At 44.5% G+C, this 15399-nt stretch overlaps 1 protein-coding gene across 5 annotated transcripts in view; it reads left to right on the top strand.

Moving 5' to 3' along the window:
* The window catches only part of LOC139581764 (probable E3 ubiquitin-protein ligase MID2), a 348833-nt gene that overhangs the window by 300973 nt on the left and 32461 nt on the right, over window positions 1–15399 (top strand). For all 5 annotated transcript variants that reach the window (XM_071411908.1, XM_071411911.1, XM_071411910.1 and 2 more), the window contains 3 exons: window positions 2224–2372; window positions 4203–4330; window positions 4733–4876. In XM_071411908.1, the coding sequence (XP_071268009.1) occupies window positions 2224–2372; window positions 4203–4330; window positions 4733–4876 (421 nt within the window). The remainder of the gene's footprint in view (window positions 1–2223; window positions 2373–4202; window positions 4331–4732; window positions 4877–15399) is intronic.

Below are 15399 nucleotides of genomic sequence, written 5' to 3'. Positions count from 1 at the left end.
ATGGAACAGGGTGAATGGAACAGGGTGAATGGAACAGGGTGAATGGAACAGGGTGAATGGAACAGGGTGAATGCACTTTTGTGGCCTGCTGGAGGTCATCTTGCAGGGCTCTGGCAGTGCTCCTCCTTGCACAAAGGCAGAGGTAGCGGTCCTGCTGCTGGGTTGTTGCCCTCCTACGGCCTCCTCCACGTCTCCTGATGTACTGGCCTGTCTCCTGGTAGCGCCTCCATGCTCTGGACACTACGCTGACAGACACAGCAAACCTTCTTGCCACAGCTCGCATTGATGTGCCATCCTGGATGAGCTGCACTACCTGAGCCACTTGTGTGGGTTGTAGACTCCGTCTCATGCTACCACTAGAGTGAAAGCACCGCCAGCATTCAAAAGTGACCAAAACATCAGCCAGGAAGCATAGGAACTGAGAAGTGGTCTGTGGTCACCACCTGCAGAACCACTCCTTTATTGGGGGTGTCTTGCTAATTGCCTATAAATTCCACCTTTTGTCTATTCCATTTGCACAACAGCATGTGAAATTTATTGTCAATCAGTGTTGCTTCCTAAGTGGACAGTTTGATTTCACAGAAGTGTGATTGACTTGAAGTTACATTGTGTTGTTTAAGTGTTCCCTTTATTTTTTTGAGCAGTGTATAATGTAAATCCTTCATGTTGGTTGTAAAACACAGTCATCATTGTATGCTGTAAATCCTTCCAGTGGTCCTAGTAATGAATCAAAACAGGTTCAATTCTTAGATGTTTAGTTTAACATGGAATGTTTTCTGTCCTCATACGTTGTCAGAATTTGGATCTTATGTTGCGTAAACTAACCAGTGACATTTAAAAAGCATATTGTATTTAATACCAGTAACTGAGAATGCCTTTGTATTACAGAAGCAAATGAAATTCCTCAAATCCTCAACATTTTGCTCTGACGAGAGAGAATTAAATGAAGCTAATTCAATGTGTCACATCGGAGCCAGGGATGGAATGAAGATAAATAGATTATGTAGAATGTAGAATTAGAATTTAGAATGTTAGAATGATGTTATGCCACTCATCATCCCTGAGGGAATTATAACACAGCTGTCTATAGTGTGATTATTCCCTCTCCATATAGTGCCTTCCTCTCTCAGGGTGTGGGACTGTAGCTTATGATGAGACAGACAGACAGACTGACTGACTGACTGACTGACTGACATGCAGACTGACATGCTGACTGACTGACTGACTGACTGACTGACTGAGATGCAGACTGACTGACTGAGATGCAGACTGACTGACTGACTGAGATGCAGACTGACTGACTGAAGACTGACTGACTGAGATGCAGACTGACTGACTGACTGACTGAGATGCAGACTGACTGACTGACTGAGATGCAGACTGACTGACTGAGATGCAGACTGACTGACTGAGATGCAGACTGACTGACTGAGATGCAGACTGACTGACTGACTGACTGACTGACTGACTGACTGACTGAGATGCAGACTGACTGACTGAGATGTAGACTGACTGACTGAGATGCTGACTGACTGACTGACTGACTGAGAGACTGACTGACTGACTGACTGAGATGCAGACTGACTGACTGAGATGCAGACTGACTGACTGAGATGCAGACTGACTGACAGAGAGGCAGACTGACAGACTGACAGAGAGGCAGACTGACAGACTGACAGAGAGGCAGACTGACAGACTGACTGACTGACAGAGAGGCAGACTGACAGCCTGACTGACTGACAGAGAGGCAGACTGACAGACTGACTGACTGACAGAGAGGCAGACTGACAGAGACACAGACAGAGACACAGACTTTGTTTTTGCAGACCACACAATGAAATCCAGGATATTTGGCCCTCTGTTTTGAACGTCACCTCCGTAACCGAGACAACATGACCAGCTGTTGATTTAACAAACACACATGCTGACCACGTGAAAACATCCCCCTCAAGTCTTATTATGATAAAATACAGTAGAAAACAATAGACGTGTGTTATATCCTCTTCTGTTGTGCAATGTGTCCACAATAGAGTTATATAGATTATCAGATGCCCTCCTAATACTCTGCCCAGTATCCAAACCCTCCTGACCTCTATCTCCTCTGTCACTGTGTGTGTGCTTGCGCGTTTGCGTGTGTGTTATGTGTGTGTGAATGTGTGTGTGTGTGTGTCTGTGTCTGTGTCTGTGTGTGTGTGTGGTGTGTGTGTGTGTTATCTGTCTCAGGTGATGAAGCTGCGAAAGCTGGCCCAGCAGATGGCTAACTGCAGACAGTGTCTGGAACGTTCCGGAGCCCTCATCACCCAGGCAGAACACAGCCTGAAGGAGAACGACCACGCTCGCTTCCTACAGACCGCCAGGAACGTGGCCGAGAGGTGAGACAGACATCCCTCCCCCTTGAAATCATCCTTAACCTCCACATCCTTCCCCCTTGAAATCATCCTTAACCTCCCCATTCTTCCCCCTTGAAATCATCCTTAACATCCCTATCCCTCCCCCTTGAAATCATCCTTAACATCCCTATCCCTCCCCCTTGAAATCATCCTTAAGCTCCACATCCTTCCCCCTTGAAATCATCCTTAACCTCCCCATTCTTCCCCCTTGAAATCATCCTTAACCTCCCCATTCTTCCCCCTTGAAATCATCCTTAACCTCCCCATTCTCCCCATCTAATCAATTAAAGAAGGAATTAAAATGATGGAATTAAAAGTTAAAGGAGAAGAATAGGCTACAACGACCAAGAGCCAAACAGGTAGGCTGCTACTTAATGTTCTGTTATTATTTGTAACTGTAGGATGAGGAAGCGTATACTTCACTGCAGCCTCAATTAGCGCTTGACTAGCTTCTCCTGGTTTGATGTGGTCAAGACAGGTACTATGTAATCATATTTGATGATAAATAACCTAGCTATGCTACTATGGTGCGAGTTGGCTTGGTTGCTGTCTCTCTCTCTCCTCTCAGGCTTTATCAGCCTGGCTAATAAAGTAGCTTAAAGAAAAAAAATTCTGCTGCTTCCCTCGGGTCCGTTTGGAACAGGTCTCTATTTAAAAAAGATTATGCATATTGGGTCTGGGTAGGAAAGCCCCAAGTCCGTTTCGGAACCTGTGAAGACCTCTAACCTGTATTTATATCTGAGATGGGCTGTGCGACTTTTGGAAGGCTTTTAACAGAGAGGCAATCAGAGCACATTCTGCAACTTGGTATTTCGTCTGGCCTCTACCGTTTCGAAGGCGTGTTATTTTGTCTGGCCTCTACCGTTTCGAAGGCGTGTTATTTCGTCTGGCCTCTACCGTTTCGAAGGCGTGTTATTTTGTCTGGCCTCTACCGTTTCGAAGGCGTGTTATTTTGTCTGGCCTCTACCGTTTCGAAGGCGTGTTATTTTGTCTGGCCTCTACCGTTTCGAAGGTGTTTTATTTCGGCTGGCATCTACCATTTCGAAGGCTTGTTATTCATGGACTCTCCCTGAGTCTGGGAACAAAAGTCTCATTCGGGGTTTCAGGGTCCGGTGGATGTTTTAGGCATGAGGTTCCCTGGCTGATGGAGACAGGCTGGGATATGTAGAATGTGGGGTTGTAGAGTTAGACACTGCAGGGCCATGCTCCTACAGGCACAGAGAGAGATCATTCTGGTTCTCTGCTTCTGCATCATTCTCCTGCTGAGGTTCTCCATTCTGACAAGATCTCTCTCTCTCTCTCTGTCTCTCTCTGTCTCTCTCTGTCTCTCTCTCTCTCTCTCTCTCTCTCTCTCTCTCTCTCTCTCTCTCTCTCTCTCTCTCTCTCTCTCTCTCTCTCTCTCTCTCTCTCTCTCTCTCTCTCTCTCTCTCTCTCTCTCTCTCTCTCTCTCTCTATATATCTCTATCTCTCTCTCTCTCTCTCTCTCTCTCTCTCTCTCTCTCTCTCTCTGTCTCTCTGTCTGTCTGTCTGTCTGTCTGTCTGTCTGTCTGTCTGTCTGTCTGTCTGTCTGTCTGTCTGTCTGTCTGTCTGTCTGTCTCTCTCTCTCTCTCTCTCTCTGTCTCTCTCTGTCTCTCTCTCTCTATCCTTTGGTCTCTGTCTGTCTGTCTCTCTCTCTATCTCTATATCTGTCTCTCTCTTTCTCTATTTCTGTCTGTCTCTCTCGCTGTCTCTCTATATATCTGTCTCTCTCTATATATATATTTCTGTCTCCGTCTCTCTGCCTCTCTCTGTCTCTCTTTCTCTTCCTCTCAGGGTTGCCATGGCCACGGCCTCATCCCAGGTGCTGATTCCAGATGTGAACCTGAACGAAGCCTTTGATAACTTTGCCCTGGACTTCTCCCGAGAGAAGAAGATCCTAGAGGGACTGGACTACCTGACAGGTGTGAGGGGGGAGATAGAGAGAGGTGCCTGGGGCTTTCACTAACAACTAAAACACATCAGTGCTTTTGGTAAATAATGAACCTGTCTGGTGACAGATGTCCACCCTGCAAGCCTCTGGAGTCGTTGTATTGAAACATAAACAACCACCAGCGACGTACAGAAATAAAACAGTTGGTCAGAACTTTACTTTAGTAGGCTTCCTTTAGACAGGAGGGACCATGCAAATTGATCAACATTTCTGTTAATGTTGGATAAACAAATCAAATCAACATTTATTTTAACGTGTCATTTCACAAACTCATGTTCCTTAATATACTTTACAAAAAGACAGAGGGAAAGGGAAGGGCAAACCGTTTCATAAAACCACAGAACACCAACATTTCCCTTGTTTGACACTGTAGCTCCCAGTCCTCCCTCCATACGTGATGAGCTGTGTACCGCCTCCCACGACACCATCACAGTTCACTGGACGTCTGAGGACGAGTTCAGCGTCACCTCCTACGAACTGCAGTACACCATCTACACCGGCCAGACCAACTTCATCAGTAAGTACCATGACAATACACCAGCCGTAACACCATCTGCCCAGTATACTACCCATGCAATAAAAATAGTGAAACATTAAAAAAGTTATCCTTTTTTAGATAAAACTATACTAAATATATTCACATCACCAAATCATTTATTAAAACACACTGTTTTGCAATGAAGGTCTACAGTAGCCTCAACAGCACTTTATAGAGTAGCACCGTGGTGTAGCCGGAGGACAGCTAGCTTCCATCCTCCTCTGAGTACAATGACTTCAATACAAAACCTGAGAGGCTCATGGTTCTCACCCCCTTCCATAGACTTACACAGTAATTATGACAACTTCAAGAGGACGTCCTCCAACCTATCAGATCTCTTGCAGCATGAACTGACATGTTGTCCACACAATCAAAGAGAATAAATCTATTACTGAAAGTATAAGCTATAGCTAGTTAGTACTGCAGTGTATAAAATGTGGTGAGTAGTTGACTCAAAGAGAGAGAAAGACAATAGTTGTGCAGTTTTTAACAAATTCATTTAAAAATGAAGGAGAAGCAAGAGAGAGCGAGAGAGGTATAATTCATTGTATTTTTTTCACTTTCACTTCGCTTGTGAATGTAGCTAGCTAGTTTAGCCTACTCAAACACCCGGCTAAAACAGAGAAGGATGCTATGTTAGCTAACTGGCTATGGCTATCCAACACTAGAACTCTTCCTAGTCAAAGTAAGCTTTTGGTTTTATTAATGTATTGCCACCAGGGCCTGCTGGTGTAACTGCTAAACTGCTTGCTGACTGTACACTGTACTGCATGACTGTAGCAGGTTTATTAATGCGTTAATTCTAATAGCTATGTTGACCATGACTCTAATATGGTGACAACGATGTAGGCTTGGTGTGTAGCGGTTAGCGGTTATGATATGAAGGTTTGGCTTGGAAAGATTTTTTCGACTGGTCAGAGACAGCTGATGTGTTGAAGTTCACAAGCGAAGGGAAAAGGTGAGAGGAGGAGAGCGCGTAGATGAGAGAAGGAATAATCCATAAAGTAAAATTATCTGTTTGTATGTGGCTGCTATGAAAGTGAATAGTGTTTGTGTGTGTGATCAGGGGTGTATTCATTTCTTAAAAGGAAGTAAACGTAACGAAATGGGGATAAACATACCTGCATTTGCCCAATAGAAACTCTCGTTTGCAACTGTTGGAGTAATGATTACGCCCTACATCAGCTAGATGCAGACAAGTGTGTTCAAGGCGGTATTGAATGTGTCACTGTCTGTCACCTTGATTACTCTTCATTTGTCTCTCGACCTGTGTACACCTACATTATAAACCTTTATTCATAGGCTAGGTTGTAGCAACCTCATGATGGGTTTAGGGAAAATTACAGTATCATGTAGTAGCCTAAACCTATTGATGTTATATTGAGCTGGATGAATGGAATATAAATGACAGTCATCCAATATGCTGTAATAGAAATAAGGCCATCTCAATGGCGTACTCCTCGCGTCCTCTCTCCTCACCTCCTTCTCAAAAACCCATTGGAGAAGAAGGTCAGAGGGGGAGATACCCCTGGGTATTGAGAGGGAGGCGAGGAGACAGGACCTGAAGAGTATGCAATTGAGATTCTTTGCTTTGAGTTTGTTTGAGAACTACACCAGAATACAAATAGAGCTACATCATTACAGAGGTCTCAGACAGATAACAATTGTTATCCACGAGTCACTACTGTACATGAGGTTGAAAGATGCATCGGAACAGAAATACAGTCCACCTACAGTAAGAAGGGATAGGGTTGGACTACTATATAATACAGTAAGAAGGGATAGGGTTGGACTACTATATAATACAGTAAGAAGGGATAGGGTTGGACTACTATATAATACAGTACGAATGGATAGGGTTGGACTACTATATAATACAGTAAGAATGGATAGGGCTGGACTACTATATAATACAGTAAAAAGGGATAGGGTTGGACTACTTTATAATACAGTAAGAAGAGATAGGGTTGGACTACTTTATAATACAGTAAGAAGGGATAGGGTTGGACTACTTTATAATACAGTAAGAAGGGATAGGGTTGGACTACTATATAATACAGTAAAAAGGGATAGGGTTGGACTACTATATAATACAGTAAGAATGGATAGGGTTGGACTACTATATAATACAGTAAGAATGGATAGGGTTGGACTACTATATAATACAATAAGAAGAGATAGGGTTGGACTACTATATAATACAGTAAGAATGGATAGGGTTGGACTACTATATAATACAATAAGAATGGATAGGGTTGGACTACTATATAATACAGTAAAAAGGGATAGGGTTGGACTACTATATAATACAGTAAGAATGGATAGGGTTGGACTACTATATAATACAATAAGAATGGATAGGGTTGGACTACTATATAATACAATAAGAATGGATAGGGTTGGACTACTATATAATACAGTAAGAAGTGATAGGGTTGGACTACTTTATAATACAGTAAGAATGGATAGGGTTGGACTACTATATAATACAATAAGAATGGATAGGGTTGGACTACTATATAATACAATAAGAATGGATAGGGTTGGACTACTATATAATACAATAAGAATGGATAGGGTTGGACTACTATATAATACAGTAAGAAGAGATAGGGTTGGACTAGTTTATAATACAGTCCACCTACAGTAAGAAGGGATAGGGTTGGACTACTTTATAATACAGTAAGAAGTGATAGGGTTGGACTACTATATAATACAGTAAGAAGAGATAGGGTTGGACTAGTTTATAATACAGTAAGAAGAGATAGGGTTTGACTACTATATAATACAGTAAGAAGTGATAGGGTTGGACTACTATATAATACAGTAAGAAGAGATAGGGTTGGACTAGTTTATAATACAGTAAGAAGTGATAGGGTTGGACTACTATATAATACAGTAACCTAGAGTAAGAAGGGATAGGGTTGGACTACTATATAATACAGTAAGAAGAGATAGGGTTGGACTAGTTTATAATACAGTAAGAAGTGATAGGGTTGGACTACTATATAATACAGTAAGAAGGGATAGGGTTGGACTACTATATAATACAGTAAGAAGGGATAGGGTTGGACTACTATATAATACAGTAAGAAGAGATAGGGTTGGACTAGTTTATAATACAGTAAGAAGGGATAGGGTTGGACTACTATATAATACAGTAAGAAGGGATAGGGTTGGACTACTATATAATACAGTAAGAAGGGATAGGGTTGGACTACTTTATAATACAGTAAGAAGGGATAGGGTTGGACTACTATATAATACAGTAAGAAGAGATAGGGTTGGACTACTATATAATACAGTAAGAAGTGATAGGGTTGGACTACTATATAATACAGTAAGAAGTGATAGGGTTGGACTAGTTTATAATACAGTAAGAAGGGATAGGGTTGGACTACTATATAATACAGTAAGAAGAGATAGGGTTGGACTACTATATAATACAGTAAGAAGGGATAGGGTTGGACTACTATATAATACAGTAAGAAGAGATAGGGTTGGACTACTATATAATACAGTAAGAAGTGATAGGGTTGGACTACTATATAATACAGTAAGAAGTGATAGGGTTGGACTAGTTTATAATACAGTAAGAAGGGATAGGGTTGGACTACTATATAATACAGTAACCTACAGTAAGAAGGGATAGGGTTGGACTACTATATAATACAGTAAGCAGTGATAGGGTTGGACTACTATATAATACAGTAAGAAGTGATAGGGTTGGACTACTATATAATACAGTAAGAAGAGATAGGGTTGGACTAGTTTATAATACAGTAAGCAGTGATAGGGTTGGACTACTATATAATACAGTAAGCAGTGATAGGGTTGGACTGCTATATAATACAGTAAGAAGTGATAGGGTTGGACTACTATATAATACAGTAACCTACAGTAAGAAGAGATAGGGTTGGACTACTATATAATACAGTAACCTACAGTAAGAAGAGATAGGGTTGGACCACTTTATATAACACTGTATTTTGGTGGTTTGCCCTCTATCCCCTTTATATAACTGCAGTATTTTAGTAACAACAAACTTTTGGCTTTTGTATGCTGCCATGCAGCTACTATACAGTACTGTAGTGAAGTGAAGATAATATGCCATTAGGGAACATCAGCTGTTCCATTTGGTCTCAACGGTTTATAGACTAGAATACCTTGAGTGAGAGGAGTGGTTGACACTGTAGAGAGGAGAGGAGGGAAGAGGAGGGAATAGGAGAATTGCTGAAGTGTAGAGCAGAGTAGATGACAGCAGGTATAGGCCTAGCAGATACTGACAGGCTGCCGTGGCAGGACACAGGAGGATTAGCTGACTGTAGAGTGGCAGGATACAGGAGGATCAGCTGACTGTAGAGTGGCAGGATACAGGAGGATCAGCTGACTGTAGAGTGGCAGGATACAGGAGGATCAGCTGACTGTGGAGTGGCAGGATACAGGAGGATCAGCTGACTGTAGAGTGGCAGGATACAGGAGGATCAGCTGACTGTGGAGTGGCAGGACACAGGAGGATCAGCTGACTGTGGAGTGGCAGGATACAGGAGGTTCAGCTGACTGTAGAGTGGCAGGATACAGGAGGATCAGCTGACTGTGGAGTGGCAGGATACAGGAGGATCAGCTGACTGTAGAGTGTCAGGATACAGGAGGATCAGCTGACTGTAGAGTGGCAGGATACAGGAGGATCAGCTGACTGTGGAGTGGCAGGACACAGGAGGATCAGCTGACTGTGGAGTGGCAGGATACAGGAGGATCAGCTGACTGTGGAGTGGCAGGATACAGGAGGATCAGCTGACTGTGGAGTGGCAGGATACAGGAGGATCAGCTGACTGTGGAGTGGCAGGACACAGGAGGATCAGCTGACTGTGGAGTGGCAGGACACAGGAGGATCAGCTGACTGTGGAGTGGCAGGACACAGGAGGATCAGCTGACTGTGGAGTGGCAGGATACAGGAGGATCAGCTGACTGTAGAGTGGCAGGATACAGGAGGATCAGCTGACTGTAGAGTGGCAGGACACAGGAGGACCAGCTGACTGTAGAGTGGCAGGATACAGGAGGATCAGCTGACTGTAGAGTGGCAGGACACAGGAGGATCAGCTGACTGTGGAGTGGCAGGATACAGGAGGGTCAGCTGACTGTGGAGTGGCAGGACACAGGAGGATCAGCTGACTGTGGAGTACCACTCTCCCATGTGGAGCTGGATGGCCCTGGGACATATTGGAGTATCTTGACCCATACCTCCTACAGATCCTCCACAAATCTGCTTTCCTCTCATCTACTGTTCTTCTCTCTTTCCTTTCCCTCTTCTCTAATCCTCTCTTCTGTTTCCCTCCTTTTCCCACCCCTCTACTCCTCCTCCCCCTCCCTCATCTCTCCCTATCTTTTTATGCTCTCTCCTCTCTCCTCTCCCCCTCTCCTCTTCTCCCTCTCAGTCCCAGCCTGCTCTAACCTGCTCTGAAGTGTAGTCCCAGTGCTGCGGTGAAGTAGGATTTATTTCAGCAGTGATAGACTGAAGTGCTGAGGCCATCAGCAGAGCCAGAGTGGGAGGGAAGAGAGCTGAGCTGGCTGGCAGACCTGGGTTCAAATACTATTTGAAATCTTTTCCAAATTTTTAAAAACGTTTTCTTTAGCCTGCCTGGAGTTTCATTTGGGCGGGGTTTATACTTTTGAGACATTTCTATTGGTCCATTAACCCAGACAAGCCTAATCAAGCACCAGTAAAGTATGTAAAGTATTTAAAATGTATCAAATACTATTTGACCCCAGGACCGCTGGTTGGCTGGCCTCACTGAGTTGCCATTACCTCCTCAGGAGGATAAGAGGGAGCTGAATCGGAGAGAAATGCATTTTATTTCAGACTGTTGAGTTTGTAGCATTGCCTTTTTTTTCTGCATCTCTAAGTGCTTAAACGCTAACCACTGTTGATGTCATCTGATCCTTCTCCTCTCTCCCTGGAGGGGGAATGTGAGATGTTCTGCCCTACAGGACCAGCATGTAGGGCAGGGATGAGAATGGAAGATCAGCAGAAAAAGTGTGAAGATACAAAGTGTGGTGCAAAAAAAACGTGGCAAAATATGGGGTACTCAGCAGTAGTACAGTATGACAGCTGATCAGTACTCAGCAGTAGTACAGTATGACAGCTGATCAGTACTCAGCAGTAGTACAGTATGCCAGCTGATCAGTACTCAGCAGTAGTACAGTATGACAGCTGATCAGTACTCAGCAGTAGTACCGTATGACAGCTGATCAGTACTCAGCAGTAGTACCGTATGCCAGCTGATCAGTACTCAGCAGTAGTACAGTATGCCAGCTGATCAGTACTCAGCAGTAGTACAGTATGACAGCTGATCAGTACTCAGCAGTAGTACAGTATGCCAGCTGATCAGTACTCAGCAGTAGTACAGTATGACAGCTGATCAGTACTCAGCAGTAGTACAGTATGCCAGCTGATCAGTACTCAGCAGTAGTACAGTATGACAGCCGATCAGTACTCAGCAGTAGTACAGTATGACAGCTGATCAGTACTCAGCAGTAGTACAGTATGACAGCTGATCAGTACTCAGCAGTAGTACAGTATGCCAGCTGATCAGTACTCAGCAGTAGTACAGTATGACAGCTGATCAGTACTCAGCAGTAGTACAGTATGACAGCTGATCAGTACTCAGCAGTAGTACAGTATGCCAGCTGATCAGTACTCAGCAGTAGTACCGTATGACAGCTGATCAGTACTCAGCAGTAGTACAGTATGCCAGCTGATCAGTACTCAGCAGTAGTACAGTATGCCAGCTGATCAGTACTCAGCAGTAGTACAGTATGCCAGCTGATCAGTACTCAGCAGTAGTACAGTATGACAGCTGATCAGTACTCAGCAGTAGTACAGTATGACAGCTGATCAGTACTCAGCAGTAGTACCGCATAACAGCCGATCAGTACTCAGCAGTAGTACAGTATGACCTCTGATCAGTACTCAGCAGTAGTACAGTATGACAGCTGATCAGTACTCAGCAGTAGTACAGTATGCCAGCTGATCAGTACTCAGCAGTAGTACAGTATGCCAGCTGATCAGTACTCAGCAGTAGTACAGTATGCCAGCTGATCAGTACTCAGCAGTAGTACAGTATGACAGCTGATCAGTACTCAGCAGTAGTACAGTATGACAGCTGATCAGTACTCAGCAGTAGTACCGCATAACAGCCGATCAGTACTCAGCAGTAGTACAGTATGACCTCTGATCAGTACTCAGCAGTAGTACAGTATGACAGCTGATCAGTACTCAGCAGTAGTACAGTATGCCAGCTGATCAGTACTCAGCAGTAGTACAGTATGCCAGCTGATCAGTACTCAGCAGTAGTACAGTATGCCAGCTGATCAGTACTCAGCAGTAGTACAGTATGCCAGCTGATCAGTACTCAGCAGTAGTACAGTATGCCAGCTGATCAGTACTCAGCAGTAGTACAGTATGCCAGCTGATCAGTACTCAGCAGTAGTACAGTATGCCAGCTGATCAGTACTCAGCAGTAGTACAGTATGCCAGCTGATCAGTACTCAGCAGTAGTACAGTATGACAGCTGAGCTGATGTTGATGTATTTCTGCTTCAACCGGAACTCCCACAGTCTCTATATGTGGTTTATTTGACTAGGCTGACTTGTAGGTTGGCCAACTATATCTCTTTGGAAACATTTCACACATTACTCTGTATCTGCACATCCTTCTCTCTGTCTCAACTTTTCCTCAGCTCTCTCTCTCTGTTTCTCTCTCTCTCTCTCTCTTTCTCTATCACTCTCTCTCTCTCTCTCTCTCTCTCTCTTTCTCTTCTCTCTCTCTCTCTCTCTCTCTCTCTCTCTCTCTCTCTCTCTCTCTCTTTCTCTATCTCTCTCTCACTCTCTTTCTTTATCTATCATGAATAAAATGGCGCTGAAAGAAATGGCAGCAGTTTTACGGGCGCCCAACCAATTATGCTATTGTGTGTTTTTTTTGGCGTTATTTTGTACATAATGTTTCTGCAACCGTACGGCAGAAAAGAGCTTCTGGATATCAGGACAGCGATCACTCACCTCGGATTAGACAAAATATTTTTTTCTTCAACAAGCAAGACTCACATGATATTCTCCAAGCACCCCACACGGCCGACATTCCAGTTATTCGCAAGAGGAAGCGGCGCAGGTACAGAGGACGAAGAGCCGGATGCCTCGTCAGGACCCGCAGAAGGCGAATAGGAAAGCTGCCGTTACCGTCAATATTACTCGCCAACGTGCAATCATTGGACAATAAATTAGACGAGGTACGATCACGAATATCCTACCAACGGGACATCAAAAACTGTAATATCCTATGTTTCACAGAATCGTGGCTGAATGACGATATGGATATTCAGCTAGCGGGACATACGCTGCACCGGCAAGATAGAACAGCACACTCCGGTAAGACGAGGGGGGGGGGCGGTCTGTGCATATTTGTAAACAACAGCTGGTGCACGAAATCTAAGGAAGTCTCTAGATTTTGCTGGCCTGAAGTAGAGTATATTGTGATAAATTGGAGGCCACACTACTTGCCTAGAGAGTTCTCAGCTATACATTTCATGGCTGTTTAGTTACCACCAAAGACAGATGCTGGCACTAAGACCGCACTCAATCAGCTGTATAAGGAAATAAGCAAACAGGAAACCACTCACCCAGAGGCGGCGCTCCTAGTGGCCGGAGACTTTAATGCAGGGAAACTTAAATCAGTTCTACAAAATCTCCAAATCAGTTCTACCAAAAAAATTCTAGATCACCTGTACTCCAGACACAGAGACGGGAACTAAGCTCTCCCTCGCCCTCCGTTTGGTAAATCTGACCACAACTCTATCCTCCTGATTCCTGCTTACAAGCAAAAATGTATGCAGGAAGCACCAGTGACTCGGTCTATAAAAAAGTGGTCACATGAAGCAGATGTTAAACTACAGGACTGTTTTGCTAGCACAGACTGGAATATGTTCCAGGATTCTTCCGATGGCATTGAGGAGTACACCACATCAGTCACTGGCTTTATCAGTAAGTGCATCGAGGACGTCGTCTCCAGAGTGACTGTACGTACATACCCCAACCAGAAGCCATGAATTACAGGCAACATTCGCACTGAGCTAAAGGGTAGAGCTGCCGCTTTCAAGGGACTCTAACCCGGAAGCTTACAAGAAATCCCGCTATGCCCTGCGACGAACCATCAAACAGGCAAAGCGTCAATACAGGGCTAAGATTGAATCATACTACGCCGGCTCTGACGCTCGTCGGATGTGGCAGGGCTTGCAAACTATTACAGACTACAAAGGGAAGCACAGCAGAGAGCTGCCCAGTGACACGAGCCTACCAGATGAGCTAAATCACTTCTATGCTCGCTTCGAGGCAAGCAACACTGAGGCATGCATGAGAGCATGCTCTCTGTAGCCAATGTGAGTAAGACCTTTAAACAGGTCAACATACACAAGGCTGCGGGGCCAGACAGATTACTAGGACGTGTGCACCGGGCATGTGCTGACCAACTGGCAGGTGTCTTCACTGACATTTTCAACATTTCCCTGATTGAGTCTGTAATACCAACATGTTTCAAGCAGACCACCATAGTCCCTGTGCCCAAGAACACAAAGGCAACCTGCCTAAATGACTACAGACCCGTGCACTCACGTCCATAGCCCTGAAGTGCTTTGAAAGGCTGGTATCAACACCATTATCCCAGAAACCCTAGACCCACTTCAATTTGCATACCGCCCAAACAGATCCACAGATGATGCAATCTCTATTGCACTCCACACTGCCCTTTCCCACCTGGACAAAAGGAAGACCTATGTGAGAATGCTATTCATTGACTACAGCTTAGCGTTCAACACCATAGTACCCTCGAAGCTCATCACTAAGCTAAGAAACCTGGGACTAAACACCTCCCTCTGCAACTGGTTCCTGGACTTCCTGATGGGCCGACCCAGGTGGTGAGGGTAGGTAGCAACACATCTGCCACGCTGATCCTCAACACTGGAGCTCTCCAGGGGTACGTGCTCAGTCCCCTCCTTTACTCCCTTTTCACTCACGTTTTACTTTACTCCCTGTTCACCCAAGTTTGCAGACGACACAACGGTGGAAGGCCTGATCAACGACGAGACAGCCTATAGTGAGGATGTCAGAGACCTGGCCGGGTGGTGCCAGAATAACAACCTATCCCTCAATGTAACCAAGACTAAGGAGATGATTGTGGACTATAGGAAAAGGAGCACCGAGCATACCCCCATTCTCATCGACGGGGCTGTAGTGGAGCAGGTTGATAGCTTCAAGTTCCTTGGTGTCCACATCAACAACAAACTAGAATGGTCCAAAGACAGTCGTGAAGAGGGCACAACAAAGCCTATTCCCCCTCAGGAAACTAAAAAGATTTGGCATGGGTCCTGAGATCCTCAAAAAGTTCTACAGCTGCCACATCGAGAGCATCCTGACCGGTTGCGCCACTGCCCGGTACGGCAATTGCTCGGCCT

The sequence above is a fragment of the Salvelinus alpinus genome, chromosome 7, assembly GCF_045679555.1.
Source record: "Salvelinus alpinus chromosome 7, SLU_Salpinus.1, whole genome shotgun sequence".
NCBI lineage: Eukaryota > Metazoa > Chordata > Actinopteri > Salmoniformes > Salmonidae > Salvelinus > Salvelinus alpinus.
This window is presented reverse-complemented; position numbering and strand designations above follow the sequence as displayed.